The 22498-nt window shown below is 35.3% G+C and overlaps 1 protein-coding gene and 1 non-coding gene across 3 annotated transcripts in view; one reads left to right on the top strand and one right to left on the bottom strand.

The window, feature by feature from the left end:
• Window positions 1-22498, bottom strand: part of BMPR2 (bone morphogenetic protein receptor type 2) — a 197079-nt gene that overhangs the window by 67118 nt on the left and 107463 nt on the right. For both annotated transcript variants that reach the window (XM_045480783.1, XM_045480784.1), the window contains 2 exons: window positions 16180-16350; window positions 14877-15047 (listed from right to left, as the gene is read on the bottom strand). In XM_045480783.1, coding sequence (XP_045336739.1) covers window positions 14877-15047; window positions 16180-16350 — 342 coding nt within the window. The remainder of the gene's footprint in view (window positions 1-14876; window positions 15048-16179; window positions 16351-22498) is intronic.
• LOC123600263 lies at window positions 6421-6544 on the top strand. Its single transcript, XR_006713622.1, has one exon. It is a non-coding gene; the product is annotated as a U6atac minor spliceosomal RNA (small nuclear RNA).

Below are 22498 nucleotides of genomic sequence, written 5' to 3'. Positions count from 1 at the left end.
TGTTATTATGTGCATGTCTGTGAATGACCAAGAAAGCGCCATGAGTATGGACTTTGGAGTTACAAATAAATTTTTAGCAAGTAAGAGAAGTCATAAACATGGAATCCAAGAATAATGAAGACTATTTTATTCATTGCTAAAAACCCTGAAAAAAAAGTATATACCTCAGAAAAATAAAGCAGAATAATTCATTGTTTCAGAGATAACTCCTTATGGCTCTTTTTTTAGTGGAGGCTGGAGTTAATGAAAGATGAGAAAATATTATCTTTGTTCTGTTTCTCAACTGAGAAAGACATAGGAACCTGAATACATTTCACAAGAAACTCAAAAAACAATCCTTTCTTCAAATAAAAAAAGGTCACAGAATATAGGCTCTCATATAATAAATAAAAATGAGCAAAAAAATGTCCTTAATGGTAAAAGGAAAATTAAACGAGGAATGATGTTTGTAACAGCTGGTTTTTAGAAAGACTTAAGGACAGTTCTCTCCTAATCATAACTATTACTTATTAAATGTTTAGTAGTAGGCACTTTATATGCACTACCTCATTTGTTCTATACAACAATCATATAAAATAGGTAGTATAACTCTGTATATGAGGTACCTGATATAGAAAGAGGCTAAGTAACCTGTTTAAAGGTATGTTTAGCAAGTAGAACAGCAAGGTTTTTAACCCATGCACTGAGACTGAGAGCCAAAGCTCTTAATCATTATGCTATATACCTCCCAAAGAATCAAGTGAATATTTCTGAAACAATGCACTCCCCCCCGCCCCCTTAGATGATCTTGTTTTTTTTAGCAGCTGATCAGGCTAACTTATTTTATACTATAGCTAGAACATAATGTACTTTTTTTACAGAGACAATTTGAGAAGAGCTTATAACAGTATTTGAGTTGTCAATGCATTTCCAACCAAAACTGTATCTGTTCAACTACTATTAAATATTATTTATCAAAAAGACAAGAAATAACGAGTGTTGATGAGGATGTGGGAACGGAAACCCTTGTGCACTGCTGGTGGGAATGTAAATTGGTGTGACCAACTATGGAAAAAACTATGGAGGTTCCTCAACAGTTTTAAAATAGAACTACAACATGATCCAGCAATTTCAATGTGGGTATTTGAAGAAAACAAAAACAGTAACTCAAAAAGATGTATGCACCCCTATGTTCACTGCAGCATTATTTACAATAGCCAAGATTTGGAAAAAACCTACATGTCCCATCAATGGGTGAGTGTGTGTGTGAGTGTGTGTGTGTGTGCACATGTGTGCGTGCATAGGAATATTATTCGGCTATAAAATAGAAAGAAATCTTGCTATTTACAACATGGACAGATCCTGAGGGCATTATGCTATATGAAATCCTGAGGGCATTATGCTATATGATCTGTCCATGTTCCGAGATTATATGATATATATAGTACCATATAATCTCGCTTACACGTGGAATGCAAAACAAAACAAAACCCAAGCTCATAGATACAGAGAACAGATTGGTGGTTGTCAGAGGAAAGGAGTGGGTGAAAGCGGTGAAGAGGGTCAAAAGGAACAAACTTCCAGTTATAAAAATAAAAAAGGCATGGGGATAAAATGTACAGCATGGAAACTGTAGTTATTAATGCTGCACTGCATATTTGGAAGTTGCTAAGAGAGTACATATTAAAAGTTCTCATTACGAGAACAAAAAATTTTATAATTACACACAATGAGAGATGTTAACTAGACTTACTGTAATCATTTTGCAATACATACAAATAGTGACTCATTATATTGAACACCTGAAACCAATAGAATGTTACATGCCAATTGTATTTTAACTTAAAAAAAAAACAACATACTACTATAAAGCCAGTTGCTATTCAAATCAAGCCTAGTTTCATCTTGGTTTTGAATGTTTTTGAAGTATTTTCATGTTTTTGTGACTCTACTTCTTATGTTTTGTTGGAAGATGAAACCACTAAATATTTATTAAATGGATAATCAGTTTTTCTACATGAACATATACAGAAAATTGTCAGTGATCAGAGAGATACTACAAGGAAATGAGACACAGTTAAGGCAGGTAGAGAGGAACACACATGAATTGGAAATAAAAGGCAAGAAAAATTACATATGTTAAAATACACACACGGAAATTATATCTTGCTTCTACATCCAAATTTGTCTAGTATTTCAGAAGACATTTATTTTTAAATACCAGTTAATTCCATCATACAGGCTTGGGTCTTAGATTTTACAGACCAAATGTTTCCACTGAGTTTGTCAGTAAAGCCAGATTAGTCACAGGTTTTGCCTTGCTCATCAGGACAATCAAGTAATAATAAAAATTTTGAAAACACCAACATGGAGGATTACTTTTGTTTTGTTTTGTTTTGTTTTGTTTTGCGAGAGAGAGAATAGGGACGAAATATGTAGGTATGGATTAGAAGTGAGATTCAATAGGGCAGAGCTAGCAAAACTTTAGAATGAAAACTGACCAACACCACATAATATGTGAAAAAATCTTGTGGAGCACCTGGGTGGCTCAGTGGGTTAAGCATCCTACTTTGGGACAGATCACGATCTCATGGGCAGTGAGTTGGAGCCCCTCAATGGGCTCTGCGCTGACAGCTCAGATCCTGGGACCTGCCTCAGATCCTGTGTCTCCCTTCTCTTCTGCCCTTCCCCTGCTCACCCTCTTGCTTCTGTCTCTCTCTCAAAAAATAAACATTAAAAAAGAAAGAAAGAAAGAAAGAGAAAATCTTGTTACTATTGCATTAAAAAACTAATATTTTCTGAAAGATATATACTTTACTTCTCTTGCACCACCCTTTCTCCACTCATTTTTTTTAAGTTTATTTATTTTTGAGAGAGAGAGAGAGAGAGAGAGAGAGTGCATGCTAGTGGAGAAGGGGCAGAGAGAGAGAGAGAATCCCAAGCAGGCCCCACACTGTCAGCACAGAGCCCGATGCAGAGCTCAAACTCACAAACATAGATCATGACCTATGCCAAAATCAAGAATTGCATGCTTTATCAACTGAGACACCCAGGCGCCCCTCAACTAATATTTTTATTTTTTATTTATTTTATTTAAAAAATTTTAAGGTTTATTTTATTTATTTTGAGAGACAGAGAGAGAGAGAGAGAGCAAGCACAGGAGGGGCAGAGAGAGAAAGAGAGAGAATCCCAAGCAGGCTCTGCACTGTCAGCACGGAGCCCGATGTGGGGCTCGAACTCATGAACCATGAGATCATGACCTGAGCCAAAATCAAGAATAGATCGCTTAACCAATTGAGCCACCAAGCATCCCACTAATATTTTAGTAAGTATAAAAAAAGAACAACATATTTTGTTTTGTCTCTTGCTAAAATGCTTCATGAAGTACTAAGCAAAGACTTCTAGCCATCCTTATTTCCCTTTTGTCTATTTAATCACTTTAATGCTGTCATAGAAGCAGTAAAAACTGAAAAATCATTATAAATTCACAACAGCTAAAAACCTATCTGTGGCTCTATGCCATATGTCAGCTTCTTCAAATGTAGGCTTTCTTTTCTATTTTCTAGCTTGGTGTGAGATAAAGACATTTGCTGCCAGACACTGAAGTTAAAATACTTAATCTGAACCACACAGCATAAATTAGAATGTGACTTCTTAAACCTTTATTCAATCTTTGTTTCTCATCAATTTGATATAACCATCAACTTAATGAATGATTTAAATAAAAGAAAATAAAAGTATTCTATATCTTTATACTGACTTTCATCGGAGAATTTTGAACATCAAATACAACAACTTAAGTCTATTTAATTTTTTAGAAAATGACAAGTTTTTGTCTGCTTTTCTACTAACTTAATTACTTTGTTTACTTTGTAGTTAGGGAGGTTAATTACACTAATTCCAGAAAACTTATCAAGAAGCTGTTCTAAAATAAGTGTTCAAACCTTACAGTAATTATACACTTCTTTCAAACTCTGGGAATTTACAAACACATAAGCATGAATTAAGGGGATAAGAAAGTAAAATACTATAAATATACATTAATTTACTTAAAGACTGATTTTCTTTTTAAACAAAATGAATACTACAAAGTCTCTTATGGTTTGAAGAGACTCAGAATAATACAGTTCACTTTGCTGAAGTGTCAGACTTCTGGATTTAGGTGGTACATGGACATGTAATAATGAAAGTTAGCTTCCTTTCTTCTGTCTAATTATAAAAGAAGAAAACCTCAACTTGGTGACAATGTATCTCTATTACCTCTCAAACATTTGCTATTCTCTTTTAACACAGAGAAAGTAAGCTTCAAGTTTCAGACCATTTGGCAAACAACAACATCCAGCCACCTAGTATATATAATATGGTTTAGTTTTCTTATTTTATTTTTAGATAAATAATTAAAGTTACCTTTACGTATTACATTGGCTTTCCATTTATAGTAGTAACGGAAAGTTTCCCTTTAAAGGACATATAATTTTTAATGAGATCATTTGAAGAAAAATATTAAATAATAAAGTAATATGTCATGTGAATATAGAAAACATGTTATGATACTCAGTGGTACAGAGATATGGTGAAAAAATCATGAAGAGTCCTTAAATTTTAAGAAATGTAACCAAGTATTTTCAAAATGATCTTACCTCTCTTCCTTCCAAATGAATGAGCAAACAAATACAAACTGGCCCCCCCGTTTGAGTGTAAGAGTAATGATTAATAACAACTGATTATGAAGAGTAACAGTTAAAAACACTAGAAAGTAATGGTTAATAACAAACATTCTGGAGTCAAAACACCTAGGTTTGAATCTTGGCTCTTCCACTTACTAGCTGTGTGACTTGGTAAATTACGAATCTGTGTTCTCAACTTAAAGTAAGAATGTAACAGTAACCATTTCATATGTTTCTGTAAAGGTTAATTGTAAAAGTTTAATGCATAGACAACACTTAGAACAACATCTGACACATAATAAATATTTCAAAGTATTATTTAGCTAGTTTTGATTTCACTATATGCTAAATGCCTGAATTTCTTTTATATTTTTATTGTAAAGAGACTGCTCAGTCTAGTAAGTCTATAATCCTGATAAAGTCAATTAAAATTTCACTACCACATGTATCCCATCTGGAACAACATTTTATAAGAATCTTAAGTTTACTGCAAGTATCTTATGATGCAAAACTCATTAAATAATTAATTTTTGCCCTATCTCATTGTCTCCAAAAAAATACATAGGGCAGTTTTATAAGGCTACATAAAATCTTTAATCTGTAAAAAAAAAAAAAAAAAAAAAAAAAAAATTAAGAACTAAAGGTTAAGTGGAATAACTTTTCTCCACTCCCCTAACTCCACATCAAAGTAATCTTGAAATGATTATAAGACTGTGGCTCAGCAAAATTACAGATATTCACTTATGGCCATGGGTTAGTCTGTCATATTTTCCCTGACAACCCCTGCCCCACCTTAAAGATTCCCTGCTCTCATATGCTTTAGTTTCTATCACTAAGTACCTATGGTCTTCAGCTTCAAGTGAGGTTGGTACAAAAAATAAGCTTTTTCTAAGGAAAGAGAGTTAGAGCTATATTTTGTTATTCTCAGTCACCCATATATTTATTTCTTCACTGCCACCAGGTCTAACCCTACTCAGTGTATGAGGTATAGCAGTAAGAGGGCAAGTAAACATGGTTCTGGATATTGTGTAAATGCATACTTGATGAGAAAGATATAATTCCAGTAACAGCAATGAATAGTTTGATGTCAGGAAGTAAACTGTTCAGCTGAAAACAATCGAGAGAGAAATGAATAAGCTAAACAGAGAACATTAAGTACCTTCTGTTGTTCCCTAGAACATAACCTTTTAAAAAGCCATAACTTACTTGTGCATCATTTTCTTTACCAGTATTAAAATATGCCACAACTGCACGTTTTGAGTAAGGGTCTCTGAATATAAGATCATGTAACAGCATCTATTTAGGAAAAATTTTCTATATTCCTGAATTATTTTAAAAATTAAAATCTGGTGTTTCATTTTTGGGATGACAAAGAAGAACAGGAAAAAGTAGGGCTTTTTTGTACTTTACCATGATGAATGTAAAATAAGGGAGTTAATAATTGTTTTTTGTCTGCACTTGGTATCTCATGAACTATTTGTCCTTTTTGAAAGTAGCAACCAGCTTTCATAAATAACTGTCCATTAGTGAGTGAATCCACTGAATTCACTATTGCCAGATTACAAATAATAACAAATCCTATTCCTTTCAAGCATTTGAAAATATTTCCAAACTTATACATTAGCATATATCCCTTTGTTTATTAAATTATTATTTAACAAACATTTACTGCACTTCTACTACTACATACCTAACACTGCATGAGTCACTATGGAGACAAAGGGGCATTAATAAAAAGTCCTTATCACCAAAGACTTTAGAATCTCATAGAAGAGTGTTGTATGAAAGGATAAGTTAGCACTCCCCTTAACAAAGATGTAAGAGGCCCTCAGTCCTGACAATACACATATGGTTTAAGGCATTGCCATGTACTTTGTGGCACCAAACTATCGTCTTTATGATTTCACTTATGTGTGGAATCTAAAAAACAAACCAAATGAATAAACAAGCAAAAAAAGATTCAGTCCTACAAATACAGAGAACAAAGTGATGGGTACCAGAACAAAGGGAGTAAGGAAATGGGCAAAATGGGTGAAGGAGAGAAAAAGATACAGGTTTCCAATTATGGAATGACTAAGTCATAGGAATAAAAGGTACAGCATAGGGAATAGAGTCAATGATATTGTAATAACGTTGTATGGCAACAGATGGTAGTTACACTTGTGGTGAACATTAAATAGAGATATTGAATTGCTATGTCGTACACCTAAAACAAACATAACATTATGTGTCAACTATAATAAAATGTTTAAAAAAATGAATCTAGTAAAAGAGACAAGGGGACAATTACAAAATATGTGAAAATTTAGGTATGATGCCTGTAACTTCTGCGTAAAAGGTTCAGAAAAAAAATAGTGATATCCATATGTATATAGAGAAAGGGAAAATAATAAGGCAAATATACCAGTATGTTTAATAACTGGTGAATCTGTGGATAAAAGGTATATGGAAGTTTTTATAAATTTGAAATAACTTCAAATGTAAAAGTTTAAAACATTTTTTTTTGTTTAGGCCCCAAATAGTAACATCTGACATTTACTGTCAATACAATAATAGGCAAAAAGTTAAAAAAAAAAAAAAAAGATAAGCTGTAAATCAAATCTGCTAAAGACAACCATTTCAATGAATGACCATTCAACCTGAGTATTAGGCATCGTTACTCAATAGGACAAAGGGTTTTTTTTAATTATTATTATCTAATGTTTAACATTTACTTTTGAGGGAGAAAGCATGAGCAGGGGAGAGGCAGAGAGAGAGAGGGAGAGAAGATCTGAAGTGGGCTCTGCACTGATAGCAGCGAACCTGATGGGAGTCTCCAACTCACAAACCATGAGATCATGATGCGAGCCAAAGTTGGACACTCAACTGACTGAGCCACCCAGGCTCCCCCAAAAGGGTTTATTTTTGACTGAACTACCCAAATATTAAGGAGACATCTTCAAAGAATTTATAGATGTGACAGCACTATGAAATTTAAAAATATTATGCAAATGCAAAGCTTTAATAGCCATCACAAAAATGTCATGTGAGGTATGGAGATACTGTTTCAGTGTAAGTTTTATTTTAACACCTTGATTAATGTACAATTTGGCGCTATAAAATGAGCATTGAACTTTTAATGAAAGCTATTAAGGTGTTTCCTTAGAAAGGGCCAAGGTTCAAAAGAAAATTTTTTTTAATGTTACAAATAAATGCATGTTAAATTACTACTTAAAATGTAGCTCCTGTCATCCCTATGGTATCAAGACAAACTGAGAAGGGATGAAATGACTAGATTTCCAATGATTCTAAATCATTTTTCTCAAAACTAATTAGTTTCATTATTGAGAAAGAATATTACAAATGAACAACAAATATAGGAAATTAAAACAGTAAAAACAGGGGTGCCTGGGTGGCTCAGTCAGTTGGGCATCTGACTTCAGCTCAGGTCATGATCTCACAGTCTGTGAGTTCAAGCCCCATGTCAGGCTCTGCGCTGACAGCTCAGAGCGTGGAGCCTGCTTCAGATTCTGTCTCCAGCTCTCTCTGCCCCTCCCCCACTCTGTGTCTCTCCCTCTCTCTCAAAAAAAAATAAAAACATAAAAAAAAAAAAAAACGCATGTGAACCTCATTGATAAAAACAATCCAAACCATTTTTCAAAATGATCTCAGCAAAGTTTTATTTAACAATACTAGTGCTGATAAAGATATGATGAAATATGCATTCTAGTATATCACTGATGGAAGAATGTGAACTGTTTCCACCAATGGAAAAGCATTCTGACAATAAACGAAGAATTTTAATACTGATGCCACTGGATATAGAAATTATAAATTCTGGGGGGGGTGCCTGGGTGGCTCAGTCAGTTGAGCGTCTGACTTTGGCTCAGGTCATGATCTCACAGTCCCTGAGTTACAGCCCCACATCGCACTCTGCTGACAGCTCAGAGCCTGGAGCCTGCTTTGGATTGTGTCTCCCTCTCTCTCTGCCCCTTCTCTGCTCATACTCTCTCTCTCTCAAAATTAAATAAACATTAAAAAAATTTTTAATAAAAAATTATAATTCTGGTAACTGTAATTTAATATAATATTACATATACAAGGATGCCTGTTGTAATAAAAAACCAGAAACCGGGGGCGCCTGGGTGGCGCAGTCGGTTAAGCGTCCGACTTCAGCCAGGTCACGATCTCGCGGTCCGTGAGTTCGAGCCCCGCATCAGGCTCTGGGCTGATGGCTCAGAGCCTGGAGCCTGTTTCTGATTCTGTGTCTCCCTCTCTCTCTGCCCCTCCCCCGTTCATGCTCTGTCTCTCTCTGTCCCCAAAATAAATAAACGTTGAAAAAAAAAAAAAAATTTAAAAAAAAAAAAAAAAAAAAAACAGAAACCGTCTAAATGTCCAAAACCAGGGGAATGCATAAGGAAAATATCTAGTTGATGAAACATTATACAGCTATTAAAACTGATGACTATGAAACATACACAATAACCTAGGAAATACTAGTCTACTAAACAAAAAACAGGATCTAAAATGCATTTTTTTCTTATTCTTTTTTCTTTTTCTTTTTTAAGTAGACTACCCCCAACATGGGGCTCTAACTCCTGACCCCAAGACAAAGAGTCACATCCTCCACCAACTGAGTCAACCAGGCACCCCTAAAATGTGTTTTTATCACTAATACAACTATACAAAGATTAAAGAGAAACACTAGAAAACAAACATTCAAAATATTAACAATGGTTATATTTGGATATATGTAATTTCTCTCATCAATTATCTCATTTTTCTATTTTTCTAATTTAACAAGCAGGTATTCCTTTAATATTTTCCTTATTTATTTTTTCAAATTTTAGTGAAAGAGAGAGAGCAAGTGGGGGACAGGGGCAAAAGGAGAGAGAAAGATCTCAAGCAGGCTCTACATTCAGCAAGGAGACTGATACAGGGCTCAATCCCACAACCCTGGGATCATGACCTGAGCCAAATCAAGGGTTGGTTGTTCAACTGAATGAGCCACCCAGGTATCCCTGATCTTGTCTTATACAAGTAGTACACAAATATATGAACAGGTTAAAGATTAAAAGACTACAAGAGTATGAGAATAATATGTAACCTTCCCCATCAACAGTCACCCGACACTATCCCTCTTTTTCATCTCTGATAAGTTTGCACTGTGTTTCTAGTAATTAAACATATATAAATGTTTTTAACAAATATTTATGTTAAATATTCAATAAATGATATTTTTATAACAGAAAATTTTAAAGGAGAAAAAAAAATCACCATCACCAAATTTTCTACTGATGTATTATTATATAACCATGAATAAAAAGTTCTGCTTAATTCTATATTTTAATTTCTTTAAACTTCAACACTTACAGATTTTTTATTTTGATCAAGCACCTATTATTTATAGACTAAATGTTAGATATTCTATATAATAATGATTATTTTTCTTGAGATTAATGAAAAAAATAATATCCATTTTATTCACTAACTTCAAATTTACTTGCTTTGTTTACCACAAAATATATAAATGGGTTAATGCTCCCAAATTAGAGCATTTAATTAAAACATTTTCCCTTTTTATTGGGCTAACATTATTGATTCTTTGTTGGCAACACTTCTGCTTTTGGCTCAAAAGGTTACAGCAGACCAAAATCTAGGTAAAAATCTAAAATGGGCCGTAAAAATCTTGAGAACTTATGCATAAATTCACTTTTCTTACAACTACCTAGATGTAAAAGTGAAATTTAGAGACCCTGTTTTGTTTATTTCTTTGTGGAAAATAAATGTAGTCAATTGAGTATAATTTCTTTTTTTTTTAATTTTTTTTTTTAATGTTTATTTATTTTTGAGACAGAGAGAGACAGAGCATGAATGGGGGAGGGTCAGAGAGAGGGAGACACAGAATCTGAAACAGGCTCCAGGCTCTGAGCTGTAAGCACAGAGCCCGACGCGGGGCTTGAACTCATGGACCGCAAGATCATGACCTGAGCCGAAGTCGGCTGCTTAACCGACTGAGCCACCCAGGCGCCCCAGAGTATAATTTCTTAATAAAAGCTAATGACTTTGAGTAGATAGGAACTACATGAAAAAACTTCCTATTGCTCTCAGTTTAGTTAGTGTTTTAACCGACTAAGCCACCCAGGCGCCCCAGAGTATAATTTCTTAATAAAAGCTAATGACTTTGAGTAGATAGGAACTACATGAAAAAACTTCCTATTGCTCTCAGTTTAGTTAGTGTTTCATCAAAACATTAAAGGAAATAATCCCAAAATGAAGATCTCAGGGTATGGACTGATAAAAGCTATTGACTGAGAATTCTTGAAATGTGCTACATCTCAAAAATATTTCTTAAAATTAATTTTTTATTCAGAAAAAATTTAAGACTTCCAGAACAGTTATAAGAATAAGAATAGTATAAAGTATACCCACATATTTACCTTTACCCATATTCAATTATTGTTACCATTTTACCCCATTTACTTGTTTTACCATTCTCTCTTTCTAGAATACACACATACACACACACACGCACACACACACACACACACGCTTTTTTTAAAAGTATTTCAGAAAAGTTAATATATATACATTCTAGCTCCATGTTTCTAAACATTTCTTAGAATGTTTCCTAAGAATATGGATATTCTCTTACATAACCAGAGTACTGATATCAGCTTCAGTACATTTAACATTGAAATAATTCTTTAATTAGGGCACCTGGGTGGCTAGGTTGGTTAAGCGTCTGACTTCGGTTCAGGTCAAGAGCCCCTACTTCATTCAGATCCTCTGTCTCCCTCTCTCTCTGCCCCTCCTGGGCTCAAACTCTCTCAAAAATAAAAATTAACATTAAAAAAAAAAAGGAAATAATTCTTTAATCGTCTCTTTTGTCAACTGGTCTAACAATGTTCTTTATCACAGTTTTTTATATCCGGTATAGGAGAGTTAGGTATGGCTTAGTTGTCAAGTTTCCTTAGCCTCCTTTGATCTAGATCTTTCCCACAGTCTCTTTGCCTTTTATGACACTGACATTTTTGACAAATCTCCTTTTTGTAACAGAGCATTCCTAGTTCATGGTTTTTCTGAAGATGCCTCATGATTAGATTCCAGTTATGAGAATCTTACCTGAAATATAGTATTCTATTAGTGAAACTGTGTCCTTCTCAGGGAATCATGGATGTCCATCTACCATCTTCACTAATAATATTAATTTTAATGACCTGGTCAAGGTGTTATCCAATTCCCTCACTTTATAATTACTAATTTCTCCCTTGCAGTATGTGGGAGAGACTTTAAAACAATGCAAATATCCTGGTTACATATTGAAAATGCCCTTAGATTTAGGATATTGTTATTATTCTTGTCTGATCCAATCTTTACCATGATAGCTGCAGGATAATTTCCAACTCCTTCATTTACCAGTTGGAAACCTGGCATTCTATTATAAACAAGTACCCTCTCTTCTACCTTCTCTGCTTTCAGCATAGATGCATGAGTTCATTTTCCCTCCAATGGTTTGCAATTTGCTACTGTACTTTTTTAGCACTCAAATTGTCCCAAATTTAGCCAGTAGGAGTTACTTCAAGCTAGCTCCTTTGTAACAAGTCTCCACCTGTTTGGGGGCATTTCTTTTCTTACTTTCTAGTGTTATAAGACACTTTGGGCTTATCTTGTACCTATCCTGCTCCCGTCCTAGAATAAGTCATTTTTCCAAGGAGCCCAACTTCCTTTCAGTGGGAAGTGGTATAAAAGTCTAAATCTGGGTGCGCCTGGGTGGATAAGTTGGTTAAACATCTGATTCTTGACATGACTCAGGTCATGATCTCATAGTTCCCGAGATCAAGCCCCACATTGGGCTCTGGGCTGACAGTGCAGAGACTACTTGGGATTCTCTCTCTGTCTCTGCCCCTCCCCTTCTCACATGCATGTGTGCGCTGTCTCTCAAAATAAATAAATACATTTTAAAAATATGGGGCACCTTGGGGCACCTGGGTGGCTCAGTCGGCTGAGCGTCAGACTTCAGCTCAGGTCATAATCTCACAGCTCGTGAGTTCGAGACCTGCATCAGGCTCTGTGCTGACAACTCAGAGCCTGGAGTCTGCTTCGGGTTCTGTGTGTCTCTCTCTCTGCCCCTTTCCGGCTTACGCTCTTTCTCTCTCTCAAAAAAAATAAATAAACATTTTAAAAAATGTTTTTTTTTTTTTAAATATGGAGCACCTGGTTGGCTCAGTCAAACATCCAACTTCGGCTCAGGTAATGATCTCATATGTTCCTGAGTTCGAGCCCCACATCGGGCTGTGTGCTGACACCTCAGAGGCTGGAGCCTGCTTTGGATTCTGTGTCTCCCTCTCTCTGCCCCTCCCCTGCTCATGCTCTCGTTCTCTCTCTCTCAAAAATAAACATACATACATACATACATACATACATACATACATACATAACTAGGGACGCCTGGGTGGCTCATTGGATTAAGCGTCAAGCTTCAGCTCAGGTCATGATCTCACGGTTTGTGGGTTCAAGCCCCGCATTGGGCTCTGTGCTGACAGCTCGGAGCCTAGAGCCTGCTTTGGATTCTGTGTCTCCCTCTCTTTCTGCCCTCCCCTGCTCATGCTCTGTATCTCCCTCTCTCAAAAAATAAATAAACTTAAATTAAAAAATAAATAAATAGAAACAAATAAATAAAGTCTAAATCTGGGCATTACATTTGCTTACTGCTACTGGGGTGCTAATGCTTCTTGTCCTTTTCAACAAATAGAGCTAAGAAATCTACATAGGTATGTGTATGGGTATACTACACACATGAGTATAAATATATACACATACAAATATATACACATATTTATATGGTCACCTATCCATGCATGTAACACATACATATGTATGTTTTTTTTTTTTAATTTTTTTTTTCAACGTTTTTATTTATTTTTGGGACAGAGAGACAGAGCATGAACGGGGGAGGGGCAGAGAGAGAGGGAGACACAGAATCGGAAACAGGCTCCAGGCTCTGAGCCATCAGTCCAGAGCCTGACGCGGGGCTCGAACTCACGGACCGCGAGATCGTGACCTGGCTGAAGTCGGACGCCTAACCGACTGCGCCACCCAGGCGCCCCACATATGTATGTTTTTAAAGTCATAAATCCATACTTACACCTTGAATTATAATCTACTCACATAATATTCTCTTGTCTTCCCATCTATAATTGTATGTGCATATTCCCTCAGTAACAGCACCAGCTCCCAAGAACAACACCATTTACTCATTTTTTCTTAATCCTATACATCTACAGTTGTTTCAGAATTGCTTTGTTCCACACTACCAAAAAGCAAACCTAAAAGAGTTCAGTACTTGTTTGCAATTCTCCTCCATCTCTTATATCCCATCTTGCCCAAAAGAGTATATATAATCAAACACTGTGTTTGCAAAATCCTTACATAAGTTCTTTCATTCTTTTTTGTATACTTTCCACTCTACTCTCTCCTTCCATTGTTAGTAGCCAACTTCATTATTTTCTGGTTTATCTTTTGTTTTTGTTTTTTGTTTTTGTAAATTATGGTAAGCTCTGTTTTACACCAAAGACAGCATAGTATATATGCTTTTTATTCACCTAACATTATCTCTAGAAATCACTCCATATCAATTCACAGGGATCTTACTTATTTTTTGTTATAGATGTATAGTTAGTTCTCCATTATATGTATATACCAGAGTATATTTTAACTAATCTCCTATTCCTGAACCTTTAGATATTTTCCAATATTTTGCAATTACAAATAATACTGCAATGGATAACTCTATGCATATATATTTTAAGTAAGCTGTATGCCCAATGTGGAGCTTGTACATGACCCTGAAATCAAGAGTTGCATACTCTACCAAGTAAACCAGCCAGGTACCTCTATGCATATGTATTTTTGTACTGTTAGAAATATATCTTCAAGATAAAATCCTACAGATGGGGGTGCTGGATGAAAGAGTAAGAAAGCATACATGTAGTTTTCTTAATATTGCCAAATTCTCCTCCACAGGTGTTGGAAAAGTACCATATTTTGATTCAAAATTATTTGGTAATCTACTGATACCTTAGAAATCCTGGTGCACCTCTTTTGGATTTCAGGTGGTAGTTAGTCTCATGAAGTTTTGAACTCTCCCTCTCACTCCTGCCCAAACTGATGATTTTATATATTTTTAAATTTTGCAAATCTTTGCAGAAAGGAATTAACAAGGAAAAGTAAGATACTTAAAGTACTTACTGAGTGGTGTTGTGTCTGGAGGTGGAAAATTCTCAGTAAAGTTGACATTACACAAGTCTGTGCTACAGCAGCAGAAACGGTATGTTCCATTCTGAATTGAGGGAGGGGTAGTAGTTACTACACATTCTTCATAGTGACATTCCTGGGGATCTCCAATGTGAGACCAACATCCTACAAATTGATATTAACGTAAACAAGTTAGGGATTAATACAATATATAAAATTTAAAGAAAAATAACAAATTAATAATTACAATCAATGTGACAGAATAAGTGCGTATACATACATGTTATAAAACACTCCTGCAAATCAATAGGAAATACACATTGTTTAAATAACAAAAAAATGGCAAAGTATTAATAAGCATTTCATGGGGAGAAAAGCCACTAATAATGGTTTAACCTCATCATTAGTCTAAGAATTACTATTAAAGTAACATTAATATTTCATTTTTATCTATTAAATTGTTCTAGGCTTAAAAAAATAATATACAATTGTAACAAGGTTTCAGTAACACTCCCATATACTCCTGGAGGGAATGTAAATGTATATAGCATTTCTAGAAAGCCATATGGCAATTTTTATAAAGAGCCTTTAAAATATTCATGCTTTATAACTTAATAAGTCTACTTCTAGCAATCTATTCCAAGCAAATAATCAGATATAATCAAAGATTTAAGTTCAAAGATATCTACTGAAGCATTATGTATTATAGTAAAACTGAAAAACAGTAAAATGTCCAACAACAGAGTAATGTGTAAGTAAATTGTGTGTACACAATATGTGTGTATACAATGAAATATTGTACAGAGGTTAAAAATGTCCTCAAAGAATATTTAAAGATATGGGAAAATGTTCATACTATAATTTAAGATAGGGGAAACTGGGTATGAAATTGTTTATACATACTACATCATTCTAATTTTGAAAAATAAGTATACGCACATATAATAAACATAGAGGTACATAAAAAAATATACCTGCAGGGAATAAACTAATATGGTAAAAGAGCTTGTAAGAGGATGGAATTGTAGACATTTGTTTTTCTTCTAGTTTTCTATATTTTCTAAACTTCATAGAAAGAAAATACATTGTTAACATTATAATAGGAAAAATATTATAAAAATAAGCTAAAATCTAACTACCTTTCACAAATATGGAGTTTATGGATGAATATATACATGGATATATATTTTAAAACTGTTTTCCCAGAGAGGGTTTTAATCTATGTCCATGTCCTTGTTAGATAAATTTCAATGATATGAAACACAAAGTTATTTCAGGTAAGAAAAGTATTACTTGCCTTGTTTTACGAGGTTTATATCCCCTTTTGATTTCTCCCAAAGGCCATAGCAAGTGCTACCTTTTGAACATAATATTGTTCCATTTTCATGAGAGATTCGACTCTCACCTATGCCAAGGTCTTGTTGATAGGGATCTTTAAATGCACATAGACGTTCTTGGTTCTGAGAAGCTAAAATAAATAAAAGAATGACAAATTTATTTTTATGACAATCTTAGCAAAGCATTATTTTATGAAATCTTAGTCATTTTGAAAGGCATAATAAATTTTCCACTAAATCCCTATCAAGGCTTGAATAAATTTGTAATTTTATATTTATTCAATAACTTCTTCCTGTTCATTAACTAGCACCAAAGAAGAATCAAACCTGAAAACTGATTTCTCAAAATCAATCCCTTCTTACACAAATTATTCTCACCACTCTCCTATTAAATAATTTAGGTATGTGAGTAAAGAAATATCATTTTAAAAGTTCATGGTTTAAATTATCAAAACTTCAAAACATAAAAACAAACAATTTAATAAACTAGAGGGCTAAATAATCTTGTAAAATTCTGCAGGATTCACATTTATCATAATTTAAAGTCATTTGTAGAAAGCTAAACATACATCATTGGGCACAGTAAACTATGGATAAGGAGAGTGACTACCAGTAGAGTACATGGTTTCTTTTTAGGCAGATGGAAACGTTCTAAAATTAGATTGTGATAATGGTTGCACAATTCTGTAAATTTACAAAAAAATAATCCATCACTTAAAATAGTATACAAATTATACCTTAGTAAATTTGTTTAAAAAAATTTTTTTAACGTTTATTTATTTTTGAGTGGGGGGGGAGAGAGAGGGAGAGGGAGAGGGAGAGGGAGAGGGAGAGGGAGAGGGAGAGGGAGAGAGAGTGGAGGAGGGGCAGAGAGAGACAGAGACAGAATCTGAAGCAGACTCCAGGCCCCAAGCTGTCAGCACACAGTGACACAGGGCTCGAACTCATGAGCCGTGGGATCATGACCTGAGCTGAAATCAGACACTTAACCGACTTAAGCCACACAGGCGCCCCTAATATCCTTAGTTTTTAAAACAAATTTACTGGGGCACCTGGGTGGCAGGTACGCAGTGCAGAGAAGTGAACTGGGGGATAGAAAAGCTGCAGAGAAAAGGGAGCTGCTTTCGCAGAGACTGAACAGGGAAAGAAGAGAAAGGGGAAGAGTGCAGGGCATCGGGATCTGTGCAAGAAAAGCATCCCCCCAAAAAGCAGCTGGAGAGAAAGAAAGAGAAAGAGTGAAAACACTTGCAGGAGACTGACTAGGAAATCCGTTCCCAACAATCATTGACAGGGAGAAAAGAGAGGTTTTCAATACCACCAGGATTCTATAAACAGTGGAGCACAAAGTGTGAAGTTTAGGATCTCAGTGCCTGGTGGTGCTCTGGTGAGGAAGTAGGGTGAATCATCAAGAGCAGGCAGTGCCGGTCTGTGGGGTCCATGTGCCACAGAGGAGAGAAGCAGTTTCCTTGCTTAGAGTGCATCTGGTAGAGGTGTTATGGTCTCCCCACAGGCAAAAGTCCCAGTGGACCCCAGAAAACTGCCATATTTACTGATATTGGGACAAAGACGCCAGATTGTGGCAACACCTGGTGCTAGCTGTGTGTTATGATTTGCCATAATCTCTGAACCTTTGCTGCTGCACAATCACTGAAAATGCTGAACATTTTCTGAGACAAGCTGGAACCCGGCCATTGTCCAGTGAGAGACTGTCCCCAAGAAAGTCTGCACAGGTCCAAGCTGCTGGGCCTCTGAAGTGTGGGATGTTTAGACACAACCCCTTCTGGCATAAAACTCTGGAGGAAGGTGCCACCTGGCAAATGGACAGCTTGGACACAGACAGGATAGAGGCAGGAAGTGGATGGAGGCCTGAGACAAAGGAGAGGCACCTGATCAAGGCTCAGTGAGAGTGTGAAGTTCCTGCACCAGAGACTAGGAAGCTGGGTGAGCCATTACCACCTCTCCCATGATGTGCATGCACACATCCATAAGCGCACCACACGGATCCATCCCAGTAAGCTAAGCAGCACCACTTCAATGGAGAACGGAGCCATTACATCAACACCTGCCCAACTACACCCTCCAAGCACATCCCCAGAAGACCAACAGAAGTCACTCCACCTGCTTAGTGTATGGACTATAGAGTGATTCATAGTTTCAGTTCCAGGGGAAACTGGATATAAGTTCATTCAATTTTCATTCTGTTTGATGGTTCACTTATTTGTTCATTTTCTTTGCTTCTGTTTTTGCTTGTTTTCTTCTATTTCATTTTCTTTTATTCTATTATATAATTTTTTTTATTTTTAAGTTTTATCTTGCCTTTTTTTCCTATCCTTTCCCTTCTTTCTCTACTCTATCAAGCTTCTTTCAATAAGCAGACTGAAACATATCCAGGATCTAGCTTCCTTTATTTGATTTTTGTACTGTTTTTAATTTTTTAATTTTAATTTTTTATTAATACATTTTTTTCTTCCTCAAAAATGACAAACCAAAGGAATTTACCCAAAAAGAAAGAACAGCAAGAAATGACAGCCAGAGACTTAATCAAACAGATATAAGTAAGATGTCTGAACTAGAATTTGGAACCAGGATAATAAGAATACTAGCTGAGGTTGAAAAAAGCATAAAAGACACCAGAGAATCCCTTTCTGTGGAGACACAAGAAACAAAATCTAATAAGGCTGAAATTAAAATGCTGTAACTGAGATGCAATCTTGAATGGATGTCATGACAGCAAGGATGGGCAAAGTAGAGCAGTGAATCAGTGATGTAGAAGATAAAATTATGGGGGTACCTGAGTGGCTCAGTTGGTTGAGCTCCGAACTTCGGCTCAGGTCATGATCTTGTGGTCTGTGAGTTTGAGCCCCACATCAGATTCTGTACTCATGCTCAGAACCTGGAGACTGCTTTGGATTCTGTGTCTCCCTCTCTCTCTGCCCTCCCGATTGTGCGCTCGCTCTCTCTCTCTCTCTCTCAAAAATAAATAAACATCAAAAAAAAAAAAAGAAGATAAAATTATGGGGAATAATGAAACAGAAAAAAAAGAGGGCAACCAAGGCAAAAGATCACGATTCAAGACTTAGAGAACTCAGTGACTTATTAAAAAGGAAAAACATCCAAATCATAGGAGTCCCAGAAGATGAAGAGAGAGAAAAGGGGGCAGAAGGTTTACATGAGCAAATTATAGTGGAAAACTTTCCTAATCTGGTGAGGTACACAGACATCAAAATTCAAGAAGCACAGAGAACTCCCATTAGATTCAACAAGAACCGACCATCACCAAGGCATATCATAGTCAAATTCACAAAACAGACAAGAAAAGAATTATGAAAGCAGCAAGGGAAAAAAAGTCCTGAACCTATAAGGGAAGACAAATCAGATTCACAGCATATCTATCCACAGAAATGGGGCAGCCTAGAAAGGAGTGGCAGGATATACTCCAGTGTGCTGAATCAGGAAAATATGCAGTCAAGAATTCTTTATCCAGCAAGGCTATCATTCAAAATAGAAGAATAGATAAAGAGTTTCCCAGATAAACAAAAACTAAAGGAATTCATGACCACTAAACCAGCCCTGCAAGAAATTTTAAGGGGGGACTCTTTGAGTGGCAAAAAGACAAAACAAAACAAAAAGACCTAAAGCAACAAAGACTACAAAGGACCAGTGAATGTCACCAGAAACACCAACTCTACAGGGAACACAATGGCACTAAATTCATATATTTCAGTACACATTCTAAATGTAAATGGATTAATCAGGGAAATACAAATCAAAACCACACTGAGATACCACCTCACAATAGTCAGAGTGGCTAAATTAACAACTCAGGAAACAACAGATGCTGGTGAGGATGTGGACAAACAGGAACTCTATTGCACTGTTGGTGGGAATGCAAACTGGTGCAGCTGCTCTGGAAAAGAGTGTGGAGGTTCCTCAAAAAATTAACAATGGAACTACCCTTCAACCCAGCAATAGCATTACTAGGAATTTATCCAAAGGATACAGGAATGCTGATTCATAGGAGCACATGTACCCCAATGTTATAGCAGCGCTTTCAACAAGAGCCAAATTATGGAAAGAGTATAAATGCCCATCAACTGATGAATAGATAAAGAAGATGTGGTTTATATATACAATGGAATTATTATTCAGCAATCAAAAAAATGAAATCTTGCCATTTTCAACAATGTGGATGGACTAGAGTGTATTACACTAAGCAAAATAAGACAAAGACAAATATCATGATTTCATTCATATGTGGAATTTAAGAAACAAAACAGATGAACAAAGGGGAAGGGAAGCAAAAATAAGATAAAAACTGAAAATGAGGCAAACCATCAAAGACTCTTAATACAGAGAACAAACTGAGGGTTGTTGGCAGGGTGTGGGTGGGGGGATGGGCTAAATGGGTGATGGACATTAAGGAGGGCACTTGTTGGGATGGGCACTTGATGTTATATTTAATGATGAATCACTAAATTCTATTCCTGAAATCATTATTATACTATATGATAACTAACCTGGATTTAAATTAAAAAAAAATTTTTTTAGGGATGCCTGGATAGTTCAGTCAGTTGAGCGTCTGACTTCGGCTCAGATCATCATCTCACAGTTCATGAGTTCGAGCCCTGCATCAGGCTCTGTGCTGACAGCTCAGAGCCTGGAACCTGCTTTGGAATCTGTGTCTCCCTCTCTCTCTGCCCCTCCCCCACTCATGCTCGGTCTCTGTCTGTCTCTCAAAAATAAATAAACACTAAAAAAAAAAAAGGAAACTTTGGAAATAACCTAAATGTAAAATATTAAAAAAATTTTTTTAAATCAATATAAAGCCAGAAACAGAAATGTTCAATCACACCTTTTGCTGAAGGAACAACCAATCTATTTCAATGCTAGTTAATCTTTTTCCATATACATAATCTGATTTAACTAATTCTAATAGAATATTTGCCACATAACTTATCAGTTAACAAATATTTATCAACATTGCTGAGAATACCAAAGAAGTAAAAGGTTATCAAAAGCAACAGCTAATCTTTATTTGGTTTCTTAAAGTTGACTTTCTTAATATGTTTGACAGTCAGAATAACAGTCTAATACACATGACCAATATATTTATTACTCATGGGCTTCTGACTTATTCAGAAGAAGAAATAAGTGAGGTAAGATACACATGAAGATAAGGGTGTATCTTATTTTATATACTATGGCTTAATTCACTAGCACCTTAGCACTGGAAATAATCTGAAAATAATGTTTTCTGAACCTACAAAACTAAGCACCAAACTCTGAAGAAAAAATAAAAGAGCCAAGAACTATATACCCAAATCCATTTAGACACATAGACCTGCCATATTTATCATAAGAGAAGCACCATCAAAGTATTGGGCAAGGCAAATAAGATAATTCACAAGTAGGTAATATAGAGTTCTACCCTTCAAGCATCTTACATGATCTGTTTGGAGATACACAGTAATTACTGATTTCAGTAATCACAAAGAATAATTACTAAAAATAAATGTAACTTGATTTCTACATTTAAAACCATTTAGGCAGTCTTCTTTGAAATATTACTAATATCAACTAAAGAGCCAGAAAATAAAGTACAGCCTATTTATAAAAACCAATTCTAGGACATCAGTGTAATTATGATTCTACCATATTTCTGCAACATGTAGCCACATATTCAAAGTCATTTAATGACAAGTTTAATTATAGTTACTAGGTTATCTCGCACATTTAATACCAGTATTTCTTTAAGCTATCCTAATGTGCAAACTTTACAAATGATTGCAAAGGTTAAAATCAAACATATTTCTAGATATAAAGTAGATACAGCAAAAGATTCATACTTAAAAGTTTTGAACTACAAACAAAAACTCTGTAATGCACATATAAAAAAGCATATCTATATGGCATAATTGCTTTTTCCTATCTCATCTCGTTTAAAAAGTTTTTATTATTTTTTTAGTAATCTCTACACCCAACATGGGGCTCAAACTGACAACCGTGTGATCAAACATCATATGCTCTTCTGACTCAGCCAGCCAAGAGGCCCCTCCATTTTATTTTGAAGGTTTTGAGGGTTTTTTTTTTTTTGAAGTCTAATGCCTCCCTCCTCAGTGCAAACATTCCACATAATCACTACACAATACCAAAATCAAGAAATTGACATTAAGATAATTCACACAGTTTATTCAGATTTCACCAGTTATACATGCAATAATCTATGTGTATGAGTGTAAATCTATGCGATTCTGTTACATTCTATCAAAATCACAATAC

The sequence above is a fragment of the Leopardus geoffroyi genome, chromosome C1 (assembly GCF_018350155.1).
Source record: "Leopardus geoffroyi isolate Oge1 chromosome C1, O.geoffroyi_Oge1_pat1.0, whole genome shotgun sequence".
In the NCBI taxonomy this organism is placed as follows: domain Eukaryota; kingdom Metazoa; phylum Chordata; class Mammalia; order Carnivora; family Felidae; genus Leopardus; species Leopardus geoffroyi.
This window is presented reverse-complemented; position numbering and strand designations above follow the sequence as displayed.